At 43.0% G+C, this 17,387-nt stretch overlaps 2 protein-coding genes across 6 annotated transcripts in view; both read left to right on the top strand.

Moving 5' to 3' along the window:
- The window catches only part of si:ch211-26b3.4 (connector enhancer of kinase suppressor of ras 2), a 37,818-nt gene extending 28,176 nt beyond the window's left edge, over nt 1-9,642 (top strand). For 2 of the 3 annotated variants that reach the window (XM_057043997.1, XM_057043996.1), the window contains 11 exons: nt 772-809; nt 887-929; nt 1,648-1,696; nt 1,828-2,000; nt 2,927-3,000; nt 3,101-3,172; nt 4,509-4,579; nt 4,668-4,768; nt 5,469-6,066; nt 6,316-6,620; nt 6,708-9,642. In XM_057043997.1, the coding sequence (XP_056899977.1) occupies nt 772-809; nt 887-929; nt 1,648-1,696; nt 1,828-2,000; nt 2,927-3,000; nt 3,101-3,172; nt 4,509-4,579; nt 4,668-4,768; nt 5,469-6,066; nt 6,316-6,620; nt 6,708-6,917 (1,734 nt within the window). In that variant the 3' untranslated portion in view covers nt 6,918-9,642. The remainder of the gene's footprint in view (nt 1-771; nt 810-886; nt 930-1,647; nt 1,697-1,827; nt 2,001-2,926; nt 3,001-3,100; nt 3,173-4,508; nt 4,580-4,667; nt 4,769-5,468; nt 6,067-6,315; nt 6,621-6,707) is intronic. The other variant, XR_008952210.1, reaches the window with a different exon arrangement.
- Nucleotides 9,643-10,341: 699 nt separating this feature from the next.
- apool (apolipoprotein O-like) lies at nt 10,342-16,697 on the top strand. 3 transcript variants are annotated; one of them, XR_008952211.1, is made up of 12 exons: nt 10,342-10,466; nt 11,211-11,309; nt 11,402-11,527; nt 12,006-12,060; nt 12,317-12,415; nt 12,801-12,892; nt 12,971-13,087; nt 13,728-13,932; nt 14,001-14,162; nt 14,379-14,465; nt 15,326-15,500; nt 15,572-16,697. XR_008952211.1 is itself a non-coding variant. In XM_057043999.1 (11 exons), the coding sequence occupies exons 1-11, from the start codon at nt 10,455-10,457 to the stop codon at nt 15,415-15,417; spliced, it is 1,146 nt and encodes a 381-aa protein (XP_056899979.1). In that variant the 5' UTR covers nt 10,342-10,454; the 3' UTR covers nt 15,418-16,697. The 3 variants fall into 3 exon arrangements, 2 of the variants coding, with proteins under 2 accessions (XP_056899979.1, XP_056899980.1); XM_057043999.1 differs by having other exon boundaries at nt 15,326-16,697; XM_057044000.1 differs by having other exon boundaries at nt 10,343-10,466; nt 15,329-16,697.
- Nucleotides 16,698-17,387: the final 690 nt, after the last annotated feature.

The following is a 17,387-nucleotide window of genomic DNA, read 5'->3' as shown; positions in this document are numbered from 1 at the left end:
ATCTCGCATCGCAAACGAAGCAGAGGAGTGCATTTGTATGCAGGGTGGCCATCTCACGACTCATCCTAACGCTTCCTAATATCCCATCTCCTCAGACCGCCTGACTCTAAACACCAGTTTATTCTGAACACACGCACACACACGGTGCATATCCCTGTGAGCAGGTGTATGACTCAGCATCAGGCAGACCAATTACAAGCTTGACTGAGACACATACAAACACACACACAGACACACCGACACTCCCTCTCTCACACAGTATGCTAACCATTAAGCTGATTGGTGTTCCAGCAACCCTCAGACCCTCTCGGTTGTGTTTATCTCATGGTGGTGACTCACTTATTTGGTGACACGTAAAATATGCAGTCCTGTGCTAACAAGCACAGCCTAGCCTTAACGACCTTGTTTTTTCCTCCGCTCACTTATCCTCTCTGTATGTTTCTTTTCTAATGATAAACCACACCATTATTTTGCAAAGGGGTTGCTGTTATATGTTTGTAATGATGAGAAATCATTATTTTGTTGCCCACCAATGATGTCACCTTAAAGTCATCCCGAGCAGCACAAATGCTGCTTCCATTGGTTTATTTAGTCACCCGAAGATTGGGAGTTTTGAGAGTTCTGAAATGGTGTTTGTTTCTATTAAATTCATGCGAAAAGAAGTATTTAGAAATTTCCAAAGGTCAATGATCGATTAACTCAATCAATCAGGTACCCAAACTACAGCATTTGTGGGGAATTTACTAATATTTCTCTTCTTCTTTCTCCCAGCGAGTTGCAGACACATTGCGGGCAGACACAACAGACAGGTCAGTCATGTGATCAACTGAAGGAACCACAAATCATTAGTGGCTGCCTTTAACCTGGCTTGTTTGTGGTTCTGCAGGTACTCTGGATCAGGAAGCTCAGGAGCGGCCTCCATGAGGAAGGTAAGAGCTGTCTGCGACCCTACTGTCATCCTTGTAAACAGTAGCTTAGTTATGGCAACACAAAGAGTCTGCACACATCTGTTGTTATATGGAGATCAACAGGGTCCTGTTATTTAAAAGGTAGCATGTCTCAGTGGAGATTACACACCCATAAATGTGTAGCAGGCTCACCTTAGATGCTTTGAAATGCATCTGGTATGCAGTCCTTTATGATCTCCACATCTATTTGCATTTCATTTGTAATGGGTTAGGTTTGGTAGTCTGAAAGGAGAGCAGAGGATGTCTTAGACACTTCTTTACAGGCCACTAACATTATGTTTGTGTATGTTAGCACAGCAATGGTGGCAGTGGGTGCGTTTCATCACTAATGTCCAGAAAAGAGCGAGACCTCCTGTTTTATAAGACTAAAAGCAGAAACATGATGTAGCCCAGCTCTGACCTCTGGCTTTAGTCTCTCTGGCGAGCAGCTTTCAGTGCTCCATCACAGGATTGTAGGTCACTTCCTGGCTGTAGCAGTTTCACTATTTTAGGATCCCTCCGGTCCAGTAATCCTCTCAGCTGTGTGTCTGATGCTCCAGAATAAGCCAGCCACAGAGTACGACCTGCCTGCAACCTCCCCCATGTGCATTAATACTATCAAAGTCTCAACATTCCTTTTGGATATTTGCCGCTAACATTTTCTTTCCTCTCTCCCACTATTTTCTTTTGCCACCTTTAGTCTTTTCATTACACCTCTCTAAGAACGAAAACCAAACGGCGAAGCAAAGGTAGACCTATTTCCCTTCTCTGTATTTGCAGTTCTTGCTGCACCAGGACCAAATGTTTCAATCCTAAAGGGCAGTTCTCCTCCAGTTTTGATGTCGTGTGTCAACGCTGCCGTCTCTCCTTGTCTCTGCAGGGTCCCTCACTAGCGCCAGTCGCAGGAGAATTTCCTGTAAGGACCTGGGACATGGTGACTGTGAGGGGTGGCTGTGGAAGAAGAAGGATGCTAAAGGCTACTTCACCCAGAAATGGAGGAAATACTGGTTTATCCTTAAAGAGTCTTGCCTGTACTGGTACACTAACCAAAATGTAAGAAATTGCATCCCACCATCTGTTTTAATGAAAATCTCCCCCTCTTGTTTGTGACACTAATCGATTAATTTAAAAAGTTACAGTTGAGTTGAAGCTGTTTTTCTGGAGCTGACCCATGAGGTGATTTAAACTCAGTACAGCATGCAGCTGTCCATCTCCATGTGGGCGACAAAATGTTTCATTCAAACTCTGAAAAACTTTTCAAATCAGCATCATTCCCCTCAATCTCTCATTAGTTCCCACATTGCTGATCAGGCTTATCGCACCCAGATAAATCTTTTTAAGCTGGAATGTGTGGCTGCATTCCCAGCCTGGTTTATCTGAAGTGATGTATTTCATCCAAGTTTAACTCTCCCAAGAAGACTAAGAGAGAGAAACCATAGATTTAGCCTTCTCTAGACTGTATGATCAAGCAAAGGATGCCAATAAATATAAGTATAGTGTTATTTTACAAAAATTGCAGATTTCTGAAGATCATCTGTGTTACCATCTGTTATTTTTCATCAATTTGGTTCTGCTTCTATATGTAATCGACGTTCTGGCGTTCATTTTGCCAGCTCCCAACTGGGGATTATTTTATTTCCAATTATTATTGTCAGGAAAGGGTACGGCGCATGATCCAAAATCCTGTTTACTCAACAATAAAACACTAAATATGTTTCATTTACTGTAGTCAAGACCAACCAACACATCTAATCCTCGCATTTGTGAAGCTTTCTTTGACTAACAAACCACATTTCTAGATCCAGTTTGGCTCTATGGATTGTGAATAATCCAGTGAAAATGAAACTATTATGAAATAGTGAATTGGAAAATGAAAACAACACATTCTGCTATTCTTGTACTATTATTTAGAAGGGGAACAGAGGTTTGGTTTCTGTTGTTGCACGTATCGAACACCTTCTGTCTGACTGTGCCTGCAGGACGAGAAGGCTGAAGGCTTCATCAGCCTCCCAGAGTTCAGAATAGACCGAGCTATAGAGTGCCGGCGGAAATTGTGAGTGCCGCTCGTCTGCCTCTGAAATTAACGATGGTGCATGTTTGCTCTCGACACGCACCACAATAACCACTAATGTCGTCTTCCCCCTTGACTGCAGTGCCTTCAAAGCGTGCCATCCCAAAATCAAGAGCTTCTTCTTCGCCACCGATTGTCTTGAAGAGATGAACAGGTGAGGCCCTCTCTGTCTGTGGACAACGGTGGAGAGGTTGGGGACGTCACGTGTACTTTTATGAATATTTAACTGAGCAAACCGAGTTTACACAAGGCGACAGCCCACACAACACTGTGCATGAATAAGGCATGAATCTGTGTTGATGAATGCACAGCGGTGTGTGTTAATGTGTGTGCATGTCACGTGTAGCCATACTAGCAGGAGTGCTATCTGATGAAGTCTATGTAATTACCCACACCTCTGTAACGCGGGCTGATGATTGAGGGAATAATTAACCGGCTATACGACTCCATATTGCTGTCATGATTCATGTGTGAAATCAGCATGTGTGGAAGGTTTATGAGCAGTGTTAGCATTTATGGTGACAAATGCAGAAACATCTTTTAGCCCCCAAATTTAATTGATGTAATCTCTGACTCTCAATATATTGTGTTTGGTCATAACATAACAACAAGAATAAGACTTTGGTTGCATCAACTGTTTAAAAAGCTAGAAAAAGACCAATTAGTGGGGGGAATAATATCTACACCACATGTCAAGGTCAAACAAGAGGCAGAAGCTAATGTCAACAGAAGAGCAGCTCGTATACAGGAGAGAGAGAGAGAGAGAGGGAGAGAAATGGCTGGGGGACAAGTGGGGGGGACAGATGGGCAGAAGACTGATGGAATGACATAAATACCAGGAAAAGGAAACTTCAGTAAAACTAGAAGAGAACCTTCTAGATGTTCACACCCATCCCTCGTTTTGTTTGGACCTTTTGGAACATTCAGTGTGATTTTATCAAACACACTGAGCTCTGGTCTGGAACCAAGAGGTGGACCCAGTCCAAACTGAAGCTCATACAGCGTGGGAGAAAACACAGTGTTTTAATTCATTTATTAAATCCATGGCAAACTCCTAAATCACAGTCTCCACCTAAACCGGTGGAATTTATATAATCTAATGGATTCTTCTAAGGTGCAGTTTAAAGAAGGCTGTGAGTCTTTCCGTTGATTTCTCATACACGTTGTGCGTCTCTAATTGCTGACTTATTATCAGCAGAGACACTCAGAACAGGCGGCGATGGAGACAGAAAGAGAAAGAACGCCATCTGAGGCATACCACTGAGAGAACGGGACAGAGGATTGTTGCTTGTTCTGCATCCATCTCTAATTATCCTGGTGTTTTTCTCTCCTCTTCACAGCCAGTTAGACACACATCAACTGACGAGACATAATTTTAATTATTTAAAATGAAAAGTTGTTTTTTTTCCCTCCGCACCTTCCGTTTCCCCCATATAACCCATCCGCTCCTCTCCTTTGTGCTTCTTGTTCTTGCGGCTCACCTCCCGTAGGTGGATGAACCGCCTGGGTCTTGCTGCTATCGGGTACACACCTGATGATAAGGTGCCACGCCCCGATGAAGGTGAAATGATCTCATTGGCTGCTCAGGCGCTGCTGGACGCCGTTGATCTGTCCCATCTAACGTGTACCTGCTTCTATGTCCAAACCAGACTACTGGAGCGAGAGCGACCAGGACGAGGTTGATGGCTCGATGACACTCAAACAAGAGGGGCCCTCGTCCCTCTGTGATACTTACCACCGCACACCATCAGTAAGCACGCGGCACAGGCACAGACTCGACATCATCTCTGTAGTGTTTCATTCCGATAGAATATTTTATTCATATGTGCATCGCAGTTTTCAGAAGTACAGAGACCACAGCTCTCAGTATTAATAAAACATCAGAGTGTGAGTGTATCTGCTTCAGCCAGCACTATCACTGCTCTGTGTTCTGCTGCCAGCTCTCATTTGCACTCAAACCTCTAGGTGGCGACAGTTGCCACTGCTCGTTACATTTCAAAATGAAAACACTGAAATACACTTCTGCTTCAGATGAGGCCCGGTCAGGTTGGCGCCATGCTTTCCCCATTCCTGGAGTTACTCATTTGCCTCATCTCATTGCTTTTTTGCTCTCATATTTTGTTCTCTTTCTGCCTTCTTTTGCTCTTCTGTCCTTCTTTCTTCTCCCTTTTTGTCTCTGTCATGACACATCACCTCTTCCTCCTTGATTTGCTGTCGATGTTTCTGTTCTCACTTTTATATCGTCCCTTCTTTTCCGGCTAACTAACCCCCCATCCACCTCACAAACCCCTCAGACTAACCTCCTTCACAGTTATGACCAGTTGCCCCGCTCATTCAGCTCCATGAGCCTAATGCGCTCCACACCGTCCCCACTTCCTCCACCGATGAGTGCCTCCACCTCCCCCATCCCTCCACAGATGGTGTCTTCCTCCTCCCCTCTCCCTCTCCAGGTCAATTCCTCCAGCCCTTTTCCAGAACCCAAGCATGGGAGACACTTCTCCAGCGAGTCCACACACTCCCACTCCTCCGCTGAGGACCAACGTGGGGACAGCATAGGCATGGGTACGGGAACAGGCAGCACCAGTACCCACTCATCAGGCTGTCGCTCCTCCCATCGTGAACGGCGCTCCTGGCAGGACCTCATTGAAACTCCCCTAACGAGTGCAGGGCTGCACTTCCTGCAGACAGCGCCCGGCGAGAGTGATTATGGAGGTTTAATGGGGACCATGGCTGGAGATATGGGGCTCTATGGAGGACTGGGCAGACAGGGCATGTCTCCTGAGAGGCGCAGGCAGGCCACACTTCCTGTGCGGAGACACCATGCAGCAGAGAGAGACCGGGAGCGGGACGGGCCCTTTCCCCTGGAGAGAGGTCCATATTCATACAGCCACACACATAGGCACTCTCACAAGCAGCGCAGCCAGAGTCTGCCACGGAACAGAGACCCAATGCCAGGAAGACTGCTCCATGCTTCGGTTCATATGGAGGAGAGAAGTGAGGATGAAGAAGCAGAAGACCAGGCTGCAGATATGCTCCAGGTTGAGGATGGTAAGCAAAGCACATGAGTACACGGGCAGACGTCTGTGTAGAAACATGAGTGCAAAACACTGCAAATGTCACCTGTAGTTACAATCATCTTCTACACTGGTGTAAATTAACAGGGCTTTGTTTGTAAAGCAGGATGAAAAAAGCAATGAGGATGAATAAATCACTGTGTGCATGTTTTTATAATTTTAACACTCAAAAATGATTAAATGTAACCCTGGAATAACCCTGCGCATGCTCCCTTTTTTCCAGTGATTGACCTCCCTCTGACCGATCCGCTCCTGGGTGTCTCAGACCTGCGGGAGTTGAGGGTTGAGAGCAGAGAGAGGCGGATCTCAGATGGACGTGAGAGGAGGGTGTCGGACGGCCGTGAGCCGGAGATGTCCGATGGGCTTGAGCAGCTATACCGAGCCCTAGAGCAGGCCAACTTAACGGCCCTGGGGGACCCAAAACCATGTAGCAGGCAGGAGCTTCGACGCTGTTTCACCCAGCGAGCCAGAGACCCGCTACTCAACGACAGGTTGCACCGGGTCCGAGCGCTCCGCAGCACTTTGAAGGTTAGCGCAAACCCAGGAGTCGTAAAGAGAAAGTGTGTGAAGATTCCATGTGGTAACTCTTTCATGTGTTTTTGTCCCCCCTCCAAGGCCAAAGAGTCCGAGCTGGCAATCATCTGTGCCCTCCTGGAAGACCCCGGTCTGTGCTCCCAGACTTTCAGAGAGTGGAAACAGTGGCACAGCGAACTCTACTCAGACATCTGCCAGCTCAGCCCAGGCACCAACGGCCAGGACGACCTGTCGCCGCTGGGCGTACCTCTCATGACACACACACACTCCTTCATTGAGACACATGTGTGAGAAGAGAAAATGAGCAAAGACTGAAGTGACACAGTCAGTCACACACACACACACACACACCACACACACACACACACACACACACACCTGCACCCATTTACATTCGCAGAATCATCTCTGGTCTTGACTCGGACACATAAACACACACGCATACACACACACACACATACACACATGCGCACACACATGCAAACAAACACTGTAAGATGTGTAAATATTATAGAGGAAACAGTCCGAGACCTGCGTGTATGAATTTTTTGATAATCCTGAGGACCCCGCAGGGTGCCTATTGCATGCCTGAAGAGAAAGCATTAATCTTCCTTTGTCTATGGAACTCAGCATAAATTCCACACGCTTGTCAAGCTAAACTACAGAAAAGGAGACTTTTTAACATGTCTGTTCCTTTGTATTTTCTTAGTTTTGCTATTATTGATTTTAAGGCACGGGGGGAGCCATGTAGCAGCAATACAGAGAAGAAACCTTTTCACCACAGCACTGTACTACTTTTGTACCGATAAACTTTGCACCCAGAGCCACCAGTACTCCCCCTATTTCTTCTTATTTTTCTTCTCTCATTGCACATGTTGTTGTTTTAAGGGATCTCACTTTGCGGTGGGTCAGTCTTGAGAATGTGAAAGGTAGCCATCGGTGCATGAGCGTTAAGGAGCCACTGCTGCTCTGTTGCACACTATTTCAAACTGTGAACCTAAAAAAAAAAGGAAAAAAAAAAGCCGAAGCAAGCTCCTCTGATAAGAGTGCAATTCTGTAATTTTCTTGCTGTTTTCTGTCCATTAATCTTCTTTCCCTTTTTTTAACCATTCTTTTCCTTCCGCTCTCTAGTCCTCAGAGACTTGTGCATATGTTTATACCGTTGTGTGTATACTGATGTAAATGTTTGTGTTCCACTACCACTGTGATATGCTTTTAGAGGTAGCGGAGGGAAGACAGAGAGTATGTATTTGCGTGGGTGCAATGCAAAATGATGATGATGATTATTATTTTTCTTAAACAGTTAATGCAAGAACTGGAGAGTTCTTTTCAGAGGAGTCACTCACTACAAAGAATGCACTTTCTATATCTCTATATCTCATTTGGCTGCATCACAGGGTCTATGTCTCATCAGCCTCTTTACCATTGCTGTTCAAAATATCAGGTAAAAGCATTTGCCGTCTCATTTTCTAAAGATTTCTGTACAGTCTACAAATATATTTAAACATAGAAAATATATAAATCTATTTACATATTGTGTCATAGATGTATAATGTAAAGTATGATGTATTCTATGCCAAGGTTTTGCAGTGTCCCCCTCTTCACTCTGTAGATGCAGGGTGTTCAGCAGTTGAACAGCGAAGAGGCAACAGTTTCCATCACAGCCGCCGGTTCTGCTGGTGCTGCACGAGGAAAGGCCTAAGACTGATTTAATCAGACAGGGTAAACTATTGTGGATCCCTTTTGTTCTTTATTGGCTACTTTTGATCTCCCTCTCATGATTGCAGCATCAATTGGATTTGTAGCGCATGATACATGCAAAAGCACTGTTGAAGAATGACCGTTTTGTTTTGGTGTCTCTATATTTGATGTGTTCCTATATAATTAGATAGCTTTTAAAGACACAAACTGTACAACATTTGAGGGATGCAACTTTTTCATAAAAAAAAATCCTGTTTTTTTCTTGTCAATTACTCAATCTACTGCAGATCATCGTCATTATTATTTCCCCCCCAGCATGCTATCTGGGCATTTAAATTTGATGCCATAGAAATGAGCACGTCCCAAAGCCCGAGAGATAATTTTTTTTTTTTTTTTTTTTTTTAAAGAAAAACTTTTTATCTGAATTGATGTGGGTGGTTTGGACAGTCAAAGGCCTCTGCTCTAAATGGTCTGTAATGTCTATGAAATTGAAATTTCATCTGCAATATCAGGCCAAGGACTCAACAGTGCCCCCAGTGGTAAAGACACATGTAGCACCTATTGCATCCAGCACTAACTGTACTTATATTTTACTATATTTCTTTACATGTAGATTCAGGTTTGTTCCTCACTTCTCACTGTTGTGAAATCTAAAACTAACCTTCGGAGATATAGTTTGTGTTTTTTAAAAAAGGTTTATTTGAGAGTAACACAACGAAACTATATGATGCAAGCACTTTGTGCCTCCCAACCCTCTCTTGGCAACAGTGACTATACTGATCATCATACACACACACACAGCTGTAGAAAATTTACAATTTTAGTCTGCAGACCTCTCTATATTTTTCACGTGTAATTTTGTTATTTGTTTTCCAGCTGCTACTTCACAGGAGCAGGGGATATACTGTTTATGGAGTGTAAGTTTTGATTTGTAGGCACAGACTGTGTTATCCCTCCCAGATCTTAATGTTTAGACCTGCAGAAACAGGCCGAAAAAGGGAGATTTCCACTGTGTGTTCTTTCAGGGGTGTACACCTCATGGTACATTGCACAGGTGTGTAAGATGTAAGTTGCACTGCGACATTAAAAAAGGAACATATTGCTCTTTTTCAAGGATAATATTAGCTTACTGTTACTCTGTACATTAAACTGTCTAAAGATATTAAAAAGGAAAGAAAATCACATTTATTCTTCTTAAAGTAGCCTTTTTTTGGTTTCATATGCAGTATATGAATATATATTACAAAAAAATACAGATTGAAAATTTAAGTTGTTAAACTTTGACTTCAATAAACTGAATCCTCTGCACTACAAACCGACCTGTCCTTGTCTCCATCATCTCACTCCTGCTCTCCATGGTCAGATATGCATCTGCCAGTAGGGTAGAGGGTAAAAAGGAATGGGGGAAGGTCTGTCCTCTGTGTGGCTCCTGTGCATCAGACACACTCATCCTCTCATATTGTCTGACACACTCATCCTCTCATACTATCACTGACTATAGACCAGTGATAGTGACATATGATAGTGGCATGTTGGTCCACACCTAATTCTTCCTTCTGGTGAATTCATGGACCAACATATCACAATCACTGGCCTATAGCTGCTGAGATGTTTAGGATGTTTGGTCTTGGGGAAGGTTACCAGGCAGGATGTCCTCCAAAGCCACGGCACTAATCACCAGCCTCAGTGATACTGCATGTAATGTTATAATTAAAATGTTCAGAGGTCTCTACTGGTTGATTTCTATTCTTCATATTTAAAATGCTAATACATTTAGTTAAAATAAAAACAACACTAAAATGATAGAGGAAATTTAGTAATTGACTATATAGAGTTTTAGACATCTAGAGTGCATAGCAATTGGAGTTTTTTTGGCTCCATTATGACAGTCCATTTTACATTAAGCGATTTGTCAAATAAAAAACATAAAACCTTTGTTTCGTTTGGATTACACGAGGGTCTTTTGGTTTTGTTTTAAAGTGATAAAAAAAAGATGTGAAAATAAATAAATGCCCTCATGTCAGAGTACTTGGTACAATTGGACGTACTGCGTTTGTCCGGTAGGTGGCAGCCATTAACCATCGTTCGCTCCCCTTCCAAGGCCGTAGAAGAAGCGCGTGCGCTGTCATGGCGGCCAAGGTGAATGTTTGACATTTCTTTATTAGTTGTTTTTTGCCTGTTTCAAATGGACACAAATGCGTGGGTGCAAAGCGTTAACGTCAATCTCTATTTCGAACCGGAACCGTTTACCTAAATGATGTCACTCAGCAGGAATTCACCGCTACGCCTGGTGGAAATATCTGAAAGAATCGCTGCCTGAGTCACCGATTCCGGACAGTTTTACTGTGTTAATGATTAAACATCATATTGACGAGTATTGTTTGTTACATTAATTTGATGTCTAATATCTATCCAAGAGTTCATTTGCGAGTTACGTGTTAAATTTGATTAAATTATCCCAAGTACTTGCAGAGTTATCATTCATCCATGTGGAACAGTAAATATATCGTTGCAGTGCGCTGCACAGTACCTGATGGGTAACTGTTGCATTTCAGTCCTGTATTACCTGCCTACATTCTATTTCATTCAATTGAGGGCTTTTTGCGTGTCATATCTGAAATGACTGTGTAAAACTAATCGTTTCAGACATCATCAAGTGTAAAATGTGACAGAAACAGCTCCAAACGAACCTTGGACGACATTAAACCCAGCAAACAACGCAGTTCTACAAACATACACTTTATTTGATGTGAAATAAAGATTTTCCCCATTAAATATGTTTGTATAGTATCTCCTTCCACCACCTCTATGAGTAACCCTTTTAGGGGTCAGGGGCAATCTTTTGACATTAAAGCTGTATATTGTCGTGTTGTGACTCTGTAGGTGGCAGTGGTGGCCGTCCCAACAGTGCTGGGAGTAGCTTCCATCCGTGTTTACACGGTGAAAGAAAAGCCCACCGAAGGACTGCTTCCTCGAGAAAGGGTATGTTGCCCAAAAATGCCAACAGGTCTGTGAACTCGATGCCACGAATCAAATTGTTCATATTCACATTCAGGTTCTGCCTCTTTTGCCAGTTGAACATCTACACCCCGCTGCCCCAGTCTGCCCAAGCTCAGGTTGTCCCAGAAAGGTCTGGTATCATCCAGAGTGGAATAACTACAGCCAGAGAGGGCATCCAGCCATTTGCCCAGGCCAGCAAGGTATTAATTTTGATATTACATTTGACATTACATCGGTGCCTCATTGTTGATCAGTTCTGCCAGACAGATTCTGCTGCACAACTGTCACACGTTGTCTCCCACCTCCCACGCCTACATACTGGCAGATATGAATGAGGGCTGGATAAATACTAGTGAAAAAACAGGCCATGGCAGGTCCTTGGTGTTCGCATCTGCTACTTTTCCAACCCTGATTTGTTTTCCTGTCGTATGTGGTTAGTGTGCTGTGTAATCCCCTGTGGTGCAAAATTGCAGCTGCAGAAGACTTTTGCTTAAAGTTCAGGGTGCAACAGGAAGCCGTTGCTCGTGCATATCACACGTTGCAGAGCGATGTGACAGTTTGACAGTGTAAAGGGGAGGCGACTTCACACTTGCACGTAGCTGGTTCTATCTGAAGATTGTTGTATTGTTGCTGATATGTTGGAGCTTTAGTTTTGACGATTTTTTTTGTTTTTGGCAGAATGCCTATGTATCTGTGAAAACTGGAACCAGTAAACTCTACCACACACTGGAGGGTGAGTCAGAGGAGTGAGCTTGAAGATGTCAGACAGTCATAGTCTGATATTAACACGTCAAACTGAATTTGAAAAGAGCCCCTTACTTTATTGATCTTGTGAATTGAGTATTCTACTCAACATACAATAAAAACCCACTACTAATATCTATTAGCAACACTATTTCTTGTAATACATTACTCATAGGTGTCCAACAAAAAAAATACTTTTTATATATATACATGATTTTATATTTATATATTTTTGTGTCTACCAGATGTGTACTATTACTTGAAAGATCCTCCTCCAGAGTTTCTGCCCAGATTTGGTACCATCACCATGGCTGGACTACTTGGCATGTTCTTGGCACGGAAAGGTAACTGGACCTGATGTAACCACAACTACAAGCAGGTTTTACAGTATTGGCACATTTGGAAAGTGAAAGCCTTTTTAAATGCGGCGGTTCTTTGTGGGTGTCAAGGAGGTTATTTCGTTCTCACAGTCTGCATGTGTGCCTCAACAATTCTCTTCATTTAATGAATCTTGTTATATGAAGCAAACAATTGTCCATCCATAGGTTTAATATTAGTCCCAGGACTTACTGTACACTAAAGATCCTTGTGACTTTGTCAGTTTCTGAACTTCTTTCATTTTTAGATCATCCAATGAAATGAAGTTTGAAGTCTATAAAGTCATTAAATTTGCCCTGTGTGAAATGGACCACGGATCATTGATCATCAGCATTGATCTTGCATTGCTAGGCTCTCGTTTCAAGAGAACGGTTGTCCCGCTGGGCCTGATGAGTGCAGCAGCCTCAGTCTGTTACCCAGCTCAGGCCGTGGCCGTGGTAAAGGTAATCTCTTTAAATGTTAATCTCATGAGAACAACATCCCCTCTCACAGGTAAATTATCCTTGTCTTTTCTTTCCCAGGTGACAGGAAAAAAGGTGTATGCTGCAGGTCAGTGGAGCAGCGCTGCTGTGGCCTCACTCTTTGCCTCAAAGCCTCAGGAGCCCGTCACTAAAGACCCCACTTCTCCACAGCCACAGGTTTTCATCAGTACTTGTTTTATGAGTAATCCACTCTATCATGGAAGGGTTCTGACCCTCTTTGCTTTGATGCTTCTTGACTGTTAAAGTTTATGACGTTAAACCAGTTACCAGGTGTTTTAAAGAGACAGCTGATGTCGAGGAGGAAGAAAATTGACGTAATCCTAGCTTTTATGTAAGGTTTTCTATTGAACTAATGAATCAGAATTTAAAAAACACTTTTTGGGACTTCACATTAATGAGCACTTAAACAGTTCTCATGTCTTTGCAGCGTTGAGCTGTTGTTGTTATATGACTAAATCTCAAAAGTTGGTAGAACAAACAGTGTATTAGAAACTTGCTTCCCACAAAAGGATTTTCCCATTAACACCTCTATTGCACAGTACTGGTTTTTACTCAGTATGTAGTTTCCTGTCCCTGCGCTTTAGCTTTAATTGTTGTCAGGTTCCAGTTGTCACCTAATTGAATTGATGTGGGGTTTTGAGGTGAAACATGCTAATGAGGTGAAACGTTTCTATGCTGTCGGCTATGACTGAATTCATACAATGTAGGTTGATGTAATGGAATGCAGGTATACATGGCTTTGATCACTTTATTTGAACCAATAAACTCACATCTTGATTTTTAATCTTTTTTTTAGGCAGAAGAATTGCCAATTGTAGAGTCTGCAGAGGACCAGTCTACCAAAGACACCTTGGCCCAAAGCCCCACCTGCCCACAGACAGAAGCAGCGTTAAATGAGTCTGTTCCTGTGTCAGATCAGCCTGTCATCGCTGTAATATCAGAAGAGGTTTCTTCAGTAACACCAGCAGAGATACCCCCCAGCCAGACCCCGTCAGACACAGGTATGACAGATCACCTCTGTTGTTTCAGTCAAAGGTTTCTACTTATGTCTTTCCTCTCTGCTCTTCAGTTGCCTCCACTGAGGAGCCGTCAGACACAAAACAGGTGTCTTCTCAGCCTGACGTGTCCACGCCATCTATAGAGCCTAAAACTTTGGAGGCTGCCCAGATAGAGGCCGTCCAGGCTGAGGACGCCCCAGCAGAGGTCACTTCAGTGGATTCTGAGCCATCAGGTAATAGGAACATCTTCCCCTATTCACCAGAACAGCAGAGAAAAAAAAAAAGTTTTGTGGCCAGTTATGAAATTAAAAGATATTTCCTTTAAAGCTGAAAAAGAAAAGATGAATAAGTGTTTGGGGATATGTAAAAGCTGATGGCTCTTAATGATATAGAGTTGACTGCATGGGTTCAACTGCAGAGTCTGCGTTGTGTGTTGTTTTTCTCCTCAGTGCCTGTCGTCAGCGCTGACCCACCACATGAAGCCACGGCAGAGGAGATAGCAGCACCTCAGCAGCTGGCAGCAGAACACCACAGAGGTACAAACCTCCACTACAAAGACACAGTCAGGGGTTTGTGAGAGTTCAGTGCTCCAGAGGAGATTATTTTATTGATTAGGATTAAAACTAGTTAAAACCCTTAACATTTCTCATTTATGAGTCTCCTTCCTCTAAGAAGTTCAAGAGCCCTGCAATCCGAGCACTTTGATTTATTCATAAAGGAAAACCACATAAAGACAGATTTTAAGAGAAGGATGTGTGAACTCTGACGCCAGGAACTGATTCGATTTCTGCTTCTCTTTGGTTCCGATTGGCTGCGGAGGTAAATTTTGCAAAAAAGAAGCTTCAGAATGATCACATAAAACATTCAAATCCAAAATAATCTCCCTGTGATCTGGCCAAATACATAAAGATAAGGTTTTTTTTTCAAGTATCTGAGCTAAAATGATTTCCAAAGTCATCCTGGAGCTGGCAGCAGTGACGAGGAGGCTTTAGACACACATCCATTAGGTTTCCAACTTATTACATGAATAAATTGGGTTTCATATTTCTGTGTTGCGGTCATGGGGACCCTCTGAGCTGCAGGTTTAAGAGATTTCAGACATTGACAGTGCAGCTCACGTAGCTCCCAAGCTGAAAGTAAATCCTTCCAATTACCATTGTTTATTTTCATGTGTTTCTGTGGGAGTGGAAAAAACACTTTACTAAGTTAGAAAAGTTTTTAATGGACCTTGTTCAGCTTTAGCACAGGTCTGGAGTCAGAAAGAGAGTTTTATGAGGAGGAGGAGGAAGAAAGTGAGGCAGTTTTGAGGTTTTATGAGCCCTGTATTGTACTACAGAGCCGTACTTTAAAATGAATAGCAGGAATACTGCTAAACTGCATTTCTCTTGATGTCCAGCAGATGGCTCTGGATTCAAGGCAGACCCCGCTCTAATGGACTTCGGCCAGTCCAGTCCAGAGGATGAAGACCTGTACAGCACTCGTAGCTGAGCTACTGCAGTTGGAGGAAGCTCGTTCCCACACTTCCATCCTATCTAGATCCAAAGGAGAAAAAAAAAGAGACTCAAATCAGTGTAAATATCTGTTTCATACACGGGCAGAATTAGGAATCTTCTTAGCAACCTTTTCATTCTCATCTGCTCAGCCCACAGCATCCCACGGCAAAGTTCCAAGAATGTTTGATTCTGCAGCATAGCGACAGTGCCGCGAAGTCAGCCGAGCTGCTTAAGCAGAAATCTGTAAGCTAAACCAAAAAATACACCCACAGTTTTTTTTTACCGGCTTTAATCCACAGATGGCAGATAGTGAAATTTGCTCCATATGCGTCACTTGACAGTGACAGGCCTCTCTCTTCAATCAAAGCCTTGAGCTTTATTTATAATTTTTCCCCTACATCATTTGGTAAGTTCCTGTTACCCCGCGCATGCCGGTAACGTTTTCGGGACGGTCCACTCCTTTTGTTTCATCACAGTTGCTCAGAAGCATAAATAAATGTCTATTTTCACAGCTTCGTGTTTCCTGTTTAACACTTAGCTCAAATTCCATATACTGTATGTGGTTTTTCACACAGAAAATACTAAACATCTGGTACAACAAAACATTCCTACCCAGAATACATTTATAAATCAAACCCCAAAAGAAGCTCTTAAATCATCATTGGAGCCGTTCTGGGATTTTTGACAACTTTTGGCTTCTCGCAAAGAACTCGATGCCAAACTGAAGATTCTTAAAAGATTCTGTCAATTCATAAAAGTCCTGTAACGTTTAAAGCCACCGAGTTTTACATCCAGCAAGGTCGTTCTTTTTCATTTCTACAGAAATGTCCAAAAAAAACCCAAACTGGTAGCACCAACTGAGGCACTGGCAGTTTTGTTATTGGCTGTGACACACACTGACGAGTTAAGATGTCACTTTGAAACTTTTTGCAGATGCTCCCGTTGCATAGATTGCTGTAAGATTGTGTTTTATCTGTCATTTACTCTGAAGGAGTCTCACTGCTCCAACATCTTTGTTGCTGGTGACGACATTGCTAGATAATGACTCAAGATAAGCTACTTTGTCTGTCACGTAGTGGCCAAAACAGAAACGCCACAAACACGTAGAGCACACGTTTAGACCGCTAAGAAGCAAATTCAAAGCAAAATAGACGCATGTCGTTGCTTTAAACACTAACCTGAAACAGTGTTTCTTTTTTAAAATGTCTAGCTTTTATGTTTATGTTTGTCTCTATGTGATGGACAATAAAGCTTTTTGAGTCGGATGCAAGTAAACATGTTGCAGTATGCTTGTTACAGAAAAATCACAGTAATTTAAGTTGTTGCACCCGTTATTTCTGTCTCGAGTTATTTTAGATTCTCTTGGTGAAACGTTGAACTTGTATCGGGCCAGTCTTGAATGTCCCGTAGAGGTGATTGATCTTTACCCCTTTTCATCTCACTGATCTCACTCAGTTTGCGGCAAAAATTGTCAAAAAGGCTTCAGAATATATTTGATACTCAGAAACATACAGTATAAACACGTTATTTAAATGGACAAATTGCTCCCTCACATTACCGCTTATGCTCTGCTTACGTAATCAAAGATTTGGGAAATATGAGTCCAGCTGCTGTTACGGGGTCGGATGTTGGTAACAACCATGAAGGCGCTGGACTGTTAAAAGCTTTTTTTAATGCCACATGTTTTTGCTTATTGTGTGAGCTGTCCTTTAACGTCTTTATAGCCTTTTTATTGCCCCCCTGAGTAAACCGGAACGACGTTCCTCTCATAAACGTTACATGAAGCTGGCCAGAGCCGTGACCCCTGGGACTGCTTGTGTGTGCCTGCACACATATGCCAGATCAATTGCGTGCCGATAGTTTCTCGTCCGTTACACAGCGAGGAGAAACGCTCGCATGACCTTCCCGGCGCCGGAGGTAGGGTTTGTCGAGCGGGAAGATCTTGTGGGTGGTTTGCAATTCTGC

The sequence above is a fragment of the Takifugu flavidus genome, chromosome 9 (assembly GCF_003711565.1).
Source record: "Takifugu flavidus isolate HTHZ2018 chromosome 9, ASM371156v2, whole genome shotgun sequence".
NCBI lineage: Eukaryota > Metazoa > Chordata > Actinopteri > Tetraodontiformes > Tetraodontidae > Takifugu > Takifugu flavidus.
Note: the sequence above shows the minus strand (reverse complement) of the source record. Positions and strands in the feature narration are given on the sequence as shown.

Coding starts and splice junctions, on each gene's coding strand:
- apool (XM_057043999.1), top strand. Junction 12,061..12,316: donor ACTCTACCACACACTGGAGG/GTGAGTCAGAGG, acceptor TGTGTCTACCAG/ATGTGTACTATTACTTGAAA. Junction 14,466..15,325: donor GGCAGCAGAACACCACAGAG/GTACAAACCTCC, acceptor CTTGATGTCCAG/CAGATGGCTCTGGATTCAAG.